The 14,428-nt window shown below is 34.2% G+C and overlaps 2 protein-coding genes across 5 annotated transcripts in view; both read left to right on the top strand.

Moving 5' to 3' along the window:
* The first annotated feature begins 1,180 nt into the window (after window positions 1-1,180).
* Window positions 1,181-10,269, top strand: LOC130647529 (coiled-coil domain-containing protein 1-like). Of its 3 annotated transcripts, none has more exons than XM_057453412.1 (3): window positions 1,181-1,319; window positions 1,399-1,437; window positions 1,513-2,141. In XM_057453412.1, the coding sequence occupies exons 1-3, from the start codon at window positions 1,256-1,258 to the stop codon at window positions 1,992-1,994; spliced, it is 585 nt and encodes a 194-aa protein (XP_057309395.1). In that variant the 5' UTR covers window positions 1,181-1,255; the 3' UTR covers window positions 1,995-2,141. The 3 variants fall into 3 exon arrangements, with proteins under 3 accessions (XP_057309395.1, XP_057309397.1, XP_057309396.1); XM_057453414.1 differs by lacking the exons at window positions 1,399-1,437; window positions 1,513-2,141 and adding exons at window positions 9,634-9,672; window positions 9,748-10,269 and having other exon boundaries at window positions 1,182-1,319; XM_057453413.1 differs by lacking the exons at window positions 1,181-1,319; window positions 1,399-1,437; window positions 1,513-2,141 and adding exons at window positions 9,417-9,553; window positions 9,634-9,672; window positions 9,748-10,269.
* Window positions 10,270-14,273: 4,004 nt separating this feature from the next.
* LOC130647095 (germ cell nuclear acidic protein-like) overlaps window positions 14,274-14,428 on the top strand; it is a 1,018-nt gene continuing 863 nt past the window's right edge. For both annotated transcript variants that reach the window (XM_057452826.1, XM_057452825.1), the window contains exon 1: window positions 14,274-14,420. In XM_057452826.1, the coding sequence (XP_057308809.1) occupies window positions 14,357-14,420 (64 nt within the window). In that variant the 5' untranslated portion in view covers window positions 14,274-14,356. The remainder of the gene's footprint in view (window positions 14,421-14,428) is intronic.

The following is a 14,428-nucleotide window of genomic DNA, read 5'->3' as shown; positions in this document are numbered from 1 at the left end:
AACGTTGAGCATGTTTTGTAAATATGAAAAAGAAAAAGGATTTGAGAAAGATAAAGTCTGTTTACTGAATGTGTTTCATATAGTTTCAAAAACTAAAAACTTTCTCCTCTCTAGCACAGTATTATGACATATCTTAATTTATGATTACTACCTTAAATGTATTTTGACCAAAGGTGCAAGAATCTTATTTATCTTGCGTATTTAGAAAAACATGTTAGCAAATACGACAAGGCATAAGTTTTGAAAAGAAAGGTAAACGCTTTCGGTGAAATAAAATAAAACGCCTCTTCTGTGGAAACACGTAATATCAAAAAGAAAGAGCGAATCCTTGGATTGACCCACGTGCTACCGACTACCGTAAGTCATAATAATAGCCATCGCCTGTCTGTCTCTACGCACACTCTCCGCTGAGTTAGAAAGTCGTTCCACGAAAACAAAAAATGCGATATGTGAAGGACCAACGACCCCGTAGATATTTTCGCTGGTAAATGACTATTGCAAATCATAATGCTCGCTGTCTGTCTGTAAGCCAAGAATGGTAACTGCCATTTGAGATAGGCGCATTCCTGCAGTTTTTTTCGATGAAAATTGTTCACATATTTCATGAGGCATAGAACCAAATTCTGTTATTTTTAACAATTTTATACTTTTTAATTTTTCCACATATTAAATTACATCTTAAAGGATAAATGGTGAGACGCAAATTCTTACAAAATAAACGCATGTTCCTAGATGTGTTGTAATTTGATATCATCGTCATTAATGTGGCAAAGTTAAAAAGTAGGTTATCCTGATAAAAAGAGAACATTTTGTATTTTTATAAGTTAAACCAAAACGAAAGAATTATCAAAATACATAGAGATTCACGCGGCCCGCACAATCATGTCAAGAATAGCTCTTTCACAAACGCACAAAACACGTTTTATTGTTTTAAAAACTTCCCTGTATCTACCCTTTGCAATAGTTTGAATTATCATGGGTGTATCACGACTATAATCGATAACATGAAACATTCTATAATCTATTGTTGGGATTACATTATATTTGATAAACAATGAAAATGGAGAAAGATCATTTAAAGAAACAAGACTTTTCCCTTGAGATGAGCAGAAACTGTTTCACTCGAGCGATTACCACATAATAAGTATTGATTTCGAAGCTATAAATACCAGTTCAAATCAGAAAAGCTCCATTACAAGCTTAAAAGGTTGGACGTTTCTATAAAGCACACAAGGAAAAGAAAGATTTGGGTATTATGAAATTCGCTGTGATTTTAGCAACCTTATTTGTTGTCAGTCTCGGAGCGCCTATCTATAAAGGTAGATAGAAGTTATTAAAAGAACGGTGTGAATGTAAAGACATATATTATGTTAAGAACCTTTTCGATTTCTTTTTTAGATGAATATAACACTGACAGACTTGCTGAAGACGAAATTGGTAAGTCTAATATATTCTTGTTTAAAGTATGTATTCTTGTATAATTCAAAATGTTTCTCTCGTTTTACAATCAAGATGGTGGCAACGCAGCTGTTGAATCTGATACACATAAATCAATTGATTTAGCAGCACGTGAGTCAGATCAGTTAAACAATGGATGGGGTGACTCATTTAGTTTTTCCGAAGACTCGCAAGAAGATGCATCATCCGTCAATGATGCAGAAAATACAAGTGATAATGTTGAATACGACCTTGATGTGCAAGACGCGTCAGAAGATATGTTGGACGACGTAGACGACGTGTTAGAAGAAAATGCCGACAATTTAGAAAATGATTCAGAAGATATGTCGGACGCCGTAGATGACGCGTCAGAAAATGACTCCAACGATGAAGAAGGGGCGTCGGAAAATGAATCCGACGATATAGAAGACGCGTCAGAAGATGCGTCCGACGATGTAGAAAACGCGCCAGAAGATGTGTCCGACGACGTAGAAAACGCACTAGAAGGTGAATTTGACGATGTAGGAGACGCGCCAGAAGATGAGTCAGACGATTGAGGAAGGGGTCAACAAAGAAGTCTTAAACGAAAGCAAATATAGTGGGAAGAAGAAAAAGTCAATATGAATAGGTCGCTTGGTAAATTAGATAATGTTTTCTAAATTAATGTAAATAAAAATACTGATACTTGAAAAGAATCAACACAAGCGCCTATATCTTCCTTTTGCCGCAGTTGAAAGCATAACAGGTTCTTAAGCTTCTTATATACTCTTAGTAACCTAATTGTTTGGTGGAGGACAACATCAAATTTTGGAAAATATTAGCATATTAAAGAAAACACCAATTCATTTTTATTAAACTTCTATTTAGGCAGATTTGCTTTCAGTACGATTGGGAAAACAAAAAGAAATGTGTATTCTTCAAAGTGTGAGTCAGAACAAGTGAAAGACATTGACTGCGTCTGTAGAAGCAACATCAACAGTTAATGAAAAAAATTGCACCCTCTCCAATTAATTAACACGCTCTTTCAAAAAAATTACTAATTTTTAATTTTCTTCTGTCGACTGTGAATTCATGAGTAAAGCAAAAGGAATATTGGCGCTAAAAGTTTGAATGTGCTGGCCAAAAAGTTGACAAACTTTTATTTTCCCATAAGTAAAGACCATACTGACACGTTGCGGATAGTTAATTTTTACAACAAGAATATGTCTAATGAAAAACTTAAACGCCTACATATCTCCTTTTTGAGAGCAAATAACGTGGTAAAATTAGTGTTGTTTAAGTTATTGTTTCACTTTCAAACTCACAGAATTCACGTGTGACCGTCTCCAACGCATATCATAAAAGTACCACTAATAATTAGCAAACAGCATTTACATTATAACAATTTTAAGTCATATACGGTCCATATTGGCATAAACATTGTTGCGCAGCATTTGTACAACAACAACTGTCACGACTTTATGGAGGCGTACGTTGTAGAAAAAAACGCAAAAAAAGAGATGTGTCCGATAGATAGGGTATAAGTTCAACACAAAATGTAAGTTGTGAAGAAAAACCTTCTTTTCCAAAGAAACATTTTATCTAGTTAGCTATTGGAAATATTTTCTCAAAAAAATAACTCAACTAATTTAAAGTTATCCTTTTTAACTAATTATTAAATGGATAATGACATAGTATACAAAATTTCAGACTTTCGTAAGACGTGAAAGAACTAAAGGTCGTGGTGGGGGGTGGCTATGTACATTAAAGAGAAAGTAAAACTGAAAAGGAGAAGCGAATCAGAACGGGAAAATGTTGAAAGTTTGTGGATCGAATTCATTTTCTCAAACGCAAAAAATGCTCTCTTGACGTCACATTACAGTCCATCAAAAAGTTCAAATTATTTCACGAAAGATTTCAGTGATGTATTGAATGAACAGTTGTTACAAGCAAGAAAGGAATCAAAAGAAGTCATACTCCTTGGGGATTTAAACACCTATTACCTCATAAGACAAGATAATGAGAATATAACAAAACGTTGACATTAAATGGCATTGTACAGTAGATCAAATCTCCTACCCGTGTCACAATTAATTCTTCTACATTGATCGACATCTTTTCAAATAATAAAGAGAACATTGTTAAAACCGAAGTTATTCTATTGTCTATCAGCGATCACGACATGGTCATCTGCGTTGGCAAAATCAATTACACAAAATACAAACGGATTTACAAACGAATGAGGGACTTTGCACGTTATGACCATCAAGAACTCGTCAAAGAACTTCAATCAAATGATTAGCATTCTGTCTTACATGAAACGGATGTGGATAATGCAGTTATTTTGTTTACAAATATTCTCAACAATGTTTTCGACCGTCATGCACCATTTGTAACGAGAAAAGTGAAAGGAAAACCAAATCCATGGTTAGACGAATCTGTTAAACCGCACATGATTAGCGAGAAAAACTTTTGAGAAAAGCTATTACCTCATAAGACAAGATAATGAGAATATAACCAAACGTTGACATTTAATGGCATTGTACAGTAGATCAAATCTCCTACCCGTGTCACAATTAATTCTTCTACATTGATCGACATCTTTTCAAATAATAAAGAGAACATTGTTAAAACCGAAGTTATTCCATTGTCTATCAGCGATCACGACATGGTCATCTGCGTTGGTAAAATCAATTACACAAAATACAAACGGATTTACAAACGAATGAGAGACTTTGCACGTTATGACCATCAAGAACTCGTCAAAGAACTTCAATCAAATGATTAGCATTCTGTCTTACATGAAACGGATGTGGATAATGCAGTTATTTTGTTTACAAATATTCTCAACAATGTTTTCGACCGTCATGCACCATTTGTAACGAGAAAAGTGAAAGGAAAACCAAATCCATGGTTAGACGAATCTGTTAAACCGCACATGATTAGCGAGAAAAACTTTTGAGAAAAGCAAGGAAATCGAACTTGCCAATAAACAAGCAACTTGTCGTTCTCGAAGTTTTGTTTCCACACACCAGCCGCCTAAGGTGTGAGTCGGTAACTTGTACAGGAATATCAAATATGTTTATCTTAAGCTACACGTAACTGCACTTTAATAAATACAACATTATGAGCACTAGATCTTAATACATTCTTTTAAAATCATTGTCAACCCGCTTTATAAAATTTTTTTTTACCGCCTCGGCTAGTGTCTTATGTAATCTCTCACATGATTTGGCTCCGCGTAAAATATTCACCAACTTGTTTATTTTTATTCCCAGACGAAGAAAGGCTAAGCAAAACACACATTCCTGCGGATTGTGTGAAACACATCATCATTTAATATTGTTAATAAAACGGTTATCTTATTAGTGAATGTATATTTGGATAAATTCCAAAAAAACAATTTTAACCTTAATTCAAATTTACAATGTAAACATAAATGTACGTAATTTTCAATGTCCACAGTTTTATTCGCTGCACGCATATCGTCTTTCCCACTTACAAACTCGAATACACCTTTCCCAACAGAATTTTTTACAGATGTATCGCCATCGATATAAAAAATTTTTTGGAGGAATTCGAAGTCTAAGACGTACTTTTGATTTTCTTATTCGAAAGTGTCTCCGGTGTTTCAATGCGACTCGGCATGCTGAAACTGCAACTGCGATATCAGTAATAAACAGAAAATCGCAACCAAGAAAATTGTTTTCCTCATTGTTTTCTGATAAAATCAAATATGATGAAAAATATCGTTGTTCCAACTACTCCAACTTCTCTGCTTGTCTATTTAGTTATTGATGTACGTTTTTCTTTCTTACAGATTGTAACCATATAATATTTTCTTGCGTTGGTCATTCAAGTGTAGTTAAAACGGAATGACAGTGATTAAGGCAAATGTGTGAAATTTATAAAAGATGAAACACTATGCTTTATACTTCCTCAAATAAGAATGTGTTTTAGGTATTTTAAGTGGGTTGTAAATAGCTACATTAGTAGTGTTATATCTCAATAAAAAAAAGTCTTCTTTCTCCTGTCACAGGTTCATGATGGCTTGCTTAGCTCCCTCCAGTTAATGAGAATCTCGCAAAAAGAATTTTATCTGTATGAAGTTTATCTAAAGCTCCTATTTGCGCTACAGAATAATAGGCCTAAATAAAACAGCTGGTGATAAGTGATAAATTTTTTCAGAGATAGCGAAGACTAAGACGAAAAGACTTAAGACTAAAGAATATTTACCTTTACCAATATTTCAAGTTATAAATGACAAAAGGTATCAAATCATCGATTGAAAATAAAACGTCACTTATCGGCTGGCAAATGTTTTAATATTGAAGTTGCTATGTTATAACTACAGCAACTGCCAACTAAAAAAAGTTTGGGTTGTAGCTACAATCGTGGTCACAATATGTTGGGACAAGACAACGAATTTCGAAGTTTGCCACCACAAGTAATTGCGTAGGCTCATTCTATATTAGATTCACACATCTTGAACTTGTCAAATTCATTTGTCAATGTTCATAGTGGACTTAGGACTTTGGTAAATACAAAATTCTTAAAATGTGCTAATTGTTGCTGCCGTCAGCAAGGCTATTAATCACGAATTTTGGGGCCGTCGTGGTCCCCGACGTGATTTTTTCGGTGTGAGGGCGTGCTAAAGAATGTGACTAGCAACTTACTTGTGTGCAAAAGTGGCGACTTTGCAGCCTGCCGGCTGCAGAGTTTTGATTATTTGACTGATTTGGCCATATTTGGATAGCGAGTAAAAAACTGCCTTAGTCTCAATATTTTTGTCCGCGATTGTAGTTTACTGTCATAACAGTGTCATTAACCTAATGAATTATCTGAAATTTGTGTTATATAACCATGTGGACTTGTATTAATATGTTAGTCAGCATTTTACTGCAGTTTGCGGTGCCATTTTAAATAATGATTAAGTAATTGATGCAAAATGTTTAATGTGTTTTTCTTCAATTAATTTACTTTTCGTTAAACTTGGAGTTTAAAAACACTTAGATATACGCAAATATGTTTGTAAAAATATATACCAAAGTTAGCACGTGGATTGTTGTATCGCAATAGCTAAAAATAGGACTATTTTTAGTGTTTGTTTATTTAGACAACGATCAGGCGATGTTGGGCAATCTTAAGGATAGACAAGAACAGTCATTTGTGCATAAGTATATGTCAAGCATAATAGTGAAAAATTGATTTTGACTCAACCGTGTGATTTGACCGCATGGTAAAGCGGCTGGCGGCAGGTTGCCGTGAATCAAAGCCTGCTTATTGAGAGTATAGAGTTACAGCACCTTTTTCCAAAAAAGCTTCATCGCAACTTTGGTTTGAATAACAACATATACTGTCGTTACCCCGTGCATTTAAAACATGAAAGTTGTCGTAAAATTTTTAAAAATTTATTGTCAGTTTAAATAAAATCACATCTTAAAGCCTGTCGTTACCAGTTGAATTGTGGGTAACAAAACCCTAGCTAAATATTTCAGGTTAATTATTGTCTCCTTGAATCAATAAACATTAGACTTTCTCCAAAGTTTGTACTATAGTAAAACCTGTGGCTACGTAACTGTATTGAGCATAGGAAATATTTTTTAAAAATTTTATTGCAGCCAATACCAGCAGCCACAAACCCATGTGCAGCTGATTAAAAATCAAATTTTCGATAATAACACAAAAAGAAACAATGATAATAGCTAGGATAAAAGTTATACCAAACTAAATTAAAATCATACATACTACTGCACACGACAGCCAAATTTTGTATTTAACTTAAAAAACGTGAAATAGGAGAAGATCTGTTACACACCCAAAGATAGAGTGTATAATCCAAATCGACATGTAAATTTCTGTTAGCTACAAAATATGCAGAGTTAAAATATTTACAGATAAAATGAATACAAAGTGTTACAACTTGGCGCAAGCAAATAAACGTTGTTTCATGTCGCATACTCATAATTACGTTATTTATCAACTAATCTGCATCGGAGGGCTTCAGTTAAACAGAATTAAAGAAATTTTTCAAAAGATTATAAATCATTTGGTTAATGAAAATATAGAGGTGCTTATATTTTTGTTGGTAACTCAACTTCTTTGACGCTTTTTCTAAGCAATAAGTTGAAGTGGTTATCTACTCTAGGAACACTTTGGTTAAGCATTCAGCTACGAATTTTTATAATTTATGGCTCCTCACCAATATGGATCAATTATTTTCTTACAAGAAAGAAAAGGTTTAAATAATAATAATAATGATTGGAAAAGATTTCTAAATAACTTAATCCTATATTCACCGAACTAAATAATCTTGCAGTGTATAGTGTCCAATTTTTGACACTTGATTATGAAGTGGATGACCCAACGTCAAACAAATATTTCTCTTTTCTTGTTTAAGCTTCGTCTGAAAAGTTGTAGTTGTGACGTATGATCAACGTTGCACGTTTTGTAAAGATAAAAAAGGATTCGAGAAAAAAAAGGCCTGTTTGTATCTTATTTTATGATTACTACCTTAAACGTATTTTGACAAAGACGCAAGAATCTTACTTATATTGCGTATTTAGAAAAACATGTAAGCAAATACGACAAGGCATAAGATTCGAAAAATATATGAACGCTTTCGGTGAGAAAAAAATAAAAGGTTTTTAACAAATTCAGAAAGTTGGAGAAAGTCGTTTAGAGAGTCGTTTACTACAAAATAGTAAATATTGGGCTTTAAATGTGCCCTTGTTTGAACTACTAAGTCAACAAATGTGCGACGTAAAGTATAGATGCATTAGATGCTCCACCTGGACCCGGGGAACGGCTGACCTTGATCGTCGGGTTACCTAGCTAGTATCAATATATCCGTCTATGCGAAAAAGAGTTAATAATTGAGGGCTGGAATATATCAACGGGCGAACCAGAAAGTTACACAATAATAGCGGTAGCTGTTTCCTAGGAATTATACCGTATTGCTTACTTAAAGGATGGTAAAATCTGTGGATTTATCTTGGGATGCAGACTTTCTATATAATACCCGTATTCTCTTTCTCTGGTGGTAAGAAAAAATACTTGCTGTGAAAACACTTAATGAGATATCAAAAAGAAAAAACGAATCCTTGGATTGATCGAGGTGCTATCGACTAGCGTGAGTGATAGTAATAATAGCCATCGCCTGTATGCGCACTTTCCGCTGAGTTAGAAAGTCGTGCTACGGAAACACAAAATGCGATATATAAAGGACTTTCGACCCCGTAGATATTTCCGTTGGTGAACGACTATTGTAATTCATAATGCTCGCTTTCTGTCTGTTTGTTAGCCTAAAATGGTAACTGCCAGTTAGGATAGGCGAATTCCTGCAGTTTCTTCCCGATAACAATTGTCAACATATTTCATCTAGCATACAACTGATATCAGTTATTTTTAACAATTCTATACTTTTTAATTTTTCGGCATATTCAAGACCTCTTAAAAGATAAATGGTGGCATGAAAATTTTTCTCAGTGTACTGCAATGTGAAAATGAATGTATGTGCGTAGAATTCTTGTAATTCGTTATCTTTGTCATTTCTGTGGTTAAAAAGTAAAAGGTTATTGAAAGGCTATCCTGATAAAAGGAGAACATTTGTATTTTATAAGTTAAACCAAAACAAAAGAATTATCAAAAACCAAAGAAATTCATGTGGGCCGCAGAATCATGTCAAGAATCATTCCTTGTACAAACGCACAAAACATGTTTTATTGTTTTAAAAACTTCCCTGTCTCTACCCTTTGCAACAGTTTGAATTATCATGGGTGTATCCTGACATAATAATTGATCATACGAAACATTCTATCGGTTATTGTTAGAATAATATTATATTTAATGAACAATGAAATCGGAGAAAGGCCATCTAAAATAGCATGGCAATTAAAGAAACAAGAACTTTCCCTTGGGAAGAGCAGATATTGTTTCACTCGAGCGATTACCACATAATAAGAATTGATTTCGAAGCTATAAATACCGGTTTAAATCAGAAATGATTTATTAAAAGATTAAAAGGTTGGACGTTTCTATAGAGCACGCAAGGAGAAAAAAGATTTGGGTATTATGAAATTCGCTGTGATTTTAGCAACCTTATTTGTTGTCAGTCTCGGAGCGCCGATCTATGAAGGTAGATAAACGATAATAAAAGAACTGTGTGAATGTAAAGATATATTATTATATTAAGAACCTTTCCGATATCTTTTTCAGATGAATATAATACTGACAGACTTGCTGAAGATGCGATTGGTAAGTCTAATATATTCTTGTTTAAAGTATGTATTTTTGTATGAATTAAAATGTTTTCTTCGTTTTAACATTAAGATGGTGACAACACAGCTGTTGAATCGGATACACATAAATCAATTGATTTAGCAGCACAGTTAAACAATGGGTGGGGTGACTCATTTAGTTTTTCCGAAGACTCTGAAAAAGACAACTCGCAAGAAGATGCATCATCCGTCAATGATGCAGAAAATACAAGTGATAATGTTGAATACGACCTTAATGTGCAAGACGCGTCAGAAGATATGTTGGACGACATAGACGACGTGTTAGAAGAAAACGCCGACGATTTAGAAAATGATTCAGAAAATATGTCGGACGACGTAGATGACGCGTCAGAAAATGACTCCAACGATGAAGAAGGGGCGTCAGAAGATGAGTTTGACGGTGCAGAGGACGTGCAGGAAGATACAATAAGAAGGCGTGTAGAAAGATAGAATGTGCAATGGGGCTGAAATGATAAATTGGATGAAACGTCTTCTAGATAAATGTAAATAATAATTTTTTCAATTAGAGTTTTTTCTAGAGAAAACTGATAATTTAGTATCGTGTGTTGAAGAAGCGTCTTATTTCCTATCCACTGAGAGCAGTTACATTTCTTTATCATAATGTTGCCTCATCGTATTTGCTAACATGTGTTTCTAAAAAATAATATGTCACACGACTGTGCTAAAAATGGGAAAGTTCTAGTTTCTGAAATGGACTTTTTCTTTCTCGAATCTTTTTTCATATTTACAAAACATGTGCAACATTGATCATACGTCACAATTACAGCATTTGAGACGACGCTGTAGGAGATGTTAACCGTCTGGATTTTTAAGCGGGCAATACGGGTTTTTAGGCATTCTGATTGCTTAGCGCTCTTGACGACGGGATGATATTTTGCGGTATTGCCCGTCGTCTAGAGCAATGGTAGCTTAAAATGTAAACAAGCACGAAAAACAAGTTAGCATTGGAAATGATTATATATCTAACTCCTACAATGCATTTATCGGTAAAAACATTTTCATAGGATAAACACAACAACAATGTCAAGTTTAACAGTTGAAATAACCAGATTCAGCAACTTTCCGTGTGGATGCTTCTTCAACGCTAGTTAACTATCTACATTGTCCATAAAAAGCGATGCTGATATCCAGTCTTATCAAAAATACTAAATACAGGGCGACGAAATCAAAACACGTCTCCTCTCATTTTCAGATTTGTTCCTTTAGCTTTGTGGTTACCGAGTTAATACAAAGCTCGTTAAAGCCCACGTTTTTCTTGGCTACCTAGCTAGTTATAAAAACTACTTTCAATATTTGTAACTATATTTTAGCTGCGCATTCAACTTTACACATTATTCTGTACGTGTCGAACATCGTAATGTTTTGTTTACAAAGTTTTATTCTTTAGGGACTTTCGAATTCTAAATAGAATTTTTGCTTTTAGACAGGAATGTTTTGAATGTTGACCTCGAGTGTTAACAAAAGTAGTACTAGTGAATTATATAAGAACACTAAACTAAAATTGCTTTTTTTAATTTTATCCAACTTCGACGGTTAATAAATACAATAATAAACGATTACCCCCTGCTGTACAAAAAATAAAATCATTGCACCGACCTCGCAAGCTCGGTCGGGACTTAAACCTCGGGCGATATTTCGCGGTACAGCCCGGAGTAATCAGTTATTATTGTATTAAAAACAAATTTTTGACGTTGGGGTTGTATGCCAAGATGACGACATGAAGTAGCAAGTATTGCATATTATACACTATGAAATTATTAACCTCGGTTAAAGATAAGTTCGAAATAATTGAATTATATTGGTGAATAGCCGTGAATAATGAAATATCAAAAAATTACTAGCTAAATGATTTTTAGTTTTAACGACGTTCGTAGCCGAATACTCAATCAATAGTTCTTAGAGAAGATAGCCTCTTCCACTTATGGCATAGAAAAAATGACAATAAATTTGAGTTAGCAACAACAACATCAGGACAATGAACTGGTTTTAAGATGTTGTAAGGCGCCTTTTTTAAAAAATTCTGCATTTTAAGTTTACAAAAATATTTCGATATGAAACTGCGCCAAATACGCCATTTTCAAAAGTCAAGGTTTTAGAAGGTTTAAATCGGTGCTATCATGCGCACGAAATTTTCAAGGAAAACGGTTTCAGTGCTACAATTTTTGTCCTATAATTGCCTTTGATATACTATGGCTTATCATTGTGCTGTGTTTAACTGTGCAAATGGCGCTTATAAATTAAAAAGGTAGAGGGGGTATCTGTTTGTAAGGATCACAATGTAAAAAGAAATGAATGTTCCTGTAATCCAACATTTAGACTTTATCCATTTCCAGTAATAAAAAAAATTAAAAGAGGAAAATGTGGATACAACTGCTTAATCGACTTACACCTGGTTCCAAAGAAAAGTTGTTTCAGCCCAGTAAAGAGTTGTAATAAACACTTTTTTGATAGAAAGCCCCATCTAACTGAATATATGCGTTATGATTCTCGTAAAATATCCTGGCAGTTATTTAAATACAAAAATACAATGCTGATAAATGTCTACTAATAACCGAAGACAACCTTCTGGATAATAACAATAATATGAATAACAGCGTTTTCACTTTTGTGTACTTAACAATAAGAATAGCAACTTATCTACCTCTGTGTCATTGCTTATTGAAAAAACCTAAAGCTCTTGAGTGTCTCTAAAATTTCCTGATAAATATTGATTTGTCTTCCATCACTTTAACAAAGCAGTTATTGGGCTAAGTTATTTTAAAAATCTTGTATATATCAGGTCGGAAACTTTTTTTAAGTATTATATTTTTCCTTCTTCTTTCAATTGTGTGAAATTTTACTTACGCTTAGCTTTGGCAGCCACTGCTTTCATACTATTCCCAGCTTAGTTTTTCTCATAAGAACCCTGCTTAATAAAAAATTTTGCAAATTGCCAGGTTCAATTACATTCCACTTTGCTAATTACATTGTGCATGATGGGTGTGTTACCCCCATAAATAAATATTGCATTGACGACGTCAAACATATTTTATTTAAAAGGGTCATTAACACTTTAACTTTTGCCATATGTAAATGACAGTTATGGATTACCTAGTTACACCAAATGCAGATTCTAATTACGTTACCCACGTGATGAAATAAAAATGAAATAAATGAAACAAAAAAACACCCCGTACTGTACAATACTGATGTAATACTTTACTGCTAATAGGTAATTGCGAGTATTTTGAAGGGTCTGTAATTACAACAAGAGAATAAGCGGATGTTTGCATTGGAAAAGCCAATTCTCGTATCCGTGTGGATTTATCTGCTCTTCAGTCAGTATAACTGCATGCCTAAAGCGACCTCACTACGTGACGTTTGATAGTGTGCTAACGAGGCAGGAAGTTTTTATCACGCCAGAAATCTTGAAGCTCCAAATAACATACGCGATATAGTTCACAAAATTATTGTAATCACTCGCGCGTAATACAGCAATAATGAACCCTGACTTTGTGCGGACTTGAAGTGCAGACAAAGGAACATGAAGCCAAAGCTTTTAACTTAATTCTGTGACACGGCAACATTAGCTTGTGTTTATATTTAACAGAAATTGCAATTCAATTTTTCACGAAAGGAACTTTCACGCTCTTTTATTGCTACGACCGCCCTATATGAGGCTATAACTTGCTATTGCGGGATACACAGTTTTAGCTAACTCAACAGATGTGCTACATAAAGTAAAAATGCAATACGCTTTCCACCTAGAGTGGGAAACGGCGTACCTAACTTTACGATGCGCTCCACCAGACGTGCGGCGTCGGCTAACCTAGTATTTACAAGAGAAACATCCGTGCTTAATCCGTTAGTAAAAGGACGGGAAATGCAGCTGTATATTGCACACATTAGGCGCGATATATGAAGGATGGAGAACACTGTGGATTTATGGAAAATATCTTAATAATACCCGTATTCTTTTTCTATGCAAAAAACGTCCTGCTACGGAAACACGACATGAGATATACAAAGAACAGGCAAGTCCTTGGATTATTCCACGCGCTACCGACTATTCTGTATTATCTCTATCTATCTGTAACACAATGATGGTAGCTGGCAGTAGTGGCAGGCAAATTGTTGTTGATTTTTTGAATGAGTAAGTGTTCGCTAACGGTATACAACTAGTTTCCGTTATTTCTACCCATTCTAAGTTTTCTTCATTTTCTTACATATTTAATGACGTTTATTATTATTTATGTAGGGTATACCGTTAAGAAAAGAAACCCCTTTCGTATTTTGAGAAGTTAGATCAATACCAAAAATATTAATAAAACAAGAGGAATTCTTGCGGACTGCAGAATCAAATCAAGATCTTTTTGTTTAGCCACCACAAAAAACAAGGTTCATTCTTTTGAAACCTGTCCTACATCTACCCTTTAGTTTGAATTATCATGGGTGTATTTAAACATTTTAATGACATTCATAACAACAATAAATTTCCCTTGGGAAAAGTGATCTCACTCGAGTGGTTGCTACATAATAAGAATTGATAATTACATTTCGAAGCTATAAAAACCGGTCTAAATCAAAAATGTTCAATTACAAGCTCAAAGTTGGACTTTTTGATAATCTTTGCACACAAGCAAAAGAAAGACTTCGCCGTTATGAAATTCTCTGTGCTTTTAGCAACCTTATTTGTTGTTAGTCTTGGAGCACCTATCTTTGAAGGTAAAATG

Source organism: Hydractinia symbiolongicarpus, chromosome 6 (assembly GCF_029227915.1).
Source record: "Hydractinia symbiolongicarpus strain clone_291-10 chromosome 6, HSymV2.1, whole genome shotgun sequence".
NCBI classification, from domain to species: domain Eukaryota; kingdom Metazoa; phylum Cnidaria; class Hydrozoa; order Anthoathecata; family Hydractiniidae; genus Hydractinia; species Hydractinia symbiolongicarpus.
The sequence above is the reverse complement of the archived record's forward strand: the minus strand, read 5'-3'. Positions and strand labels throughout refer to the sequence as shown.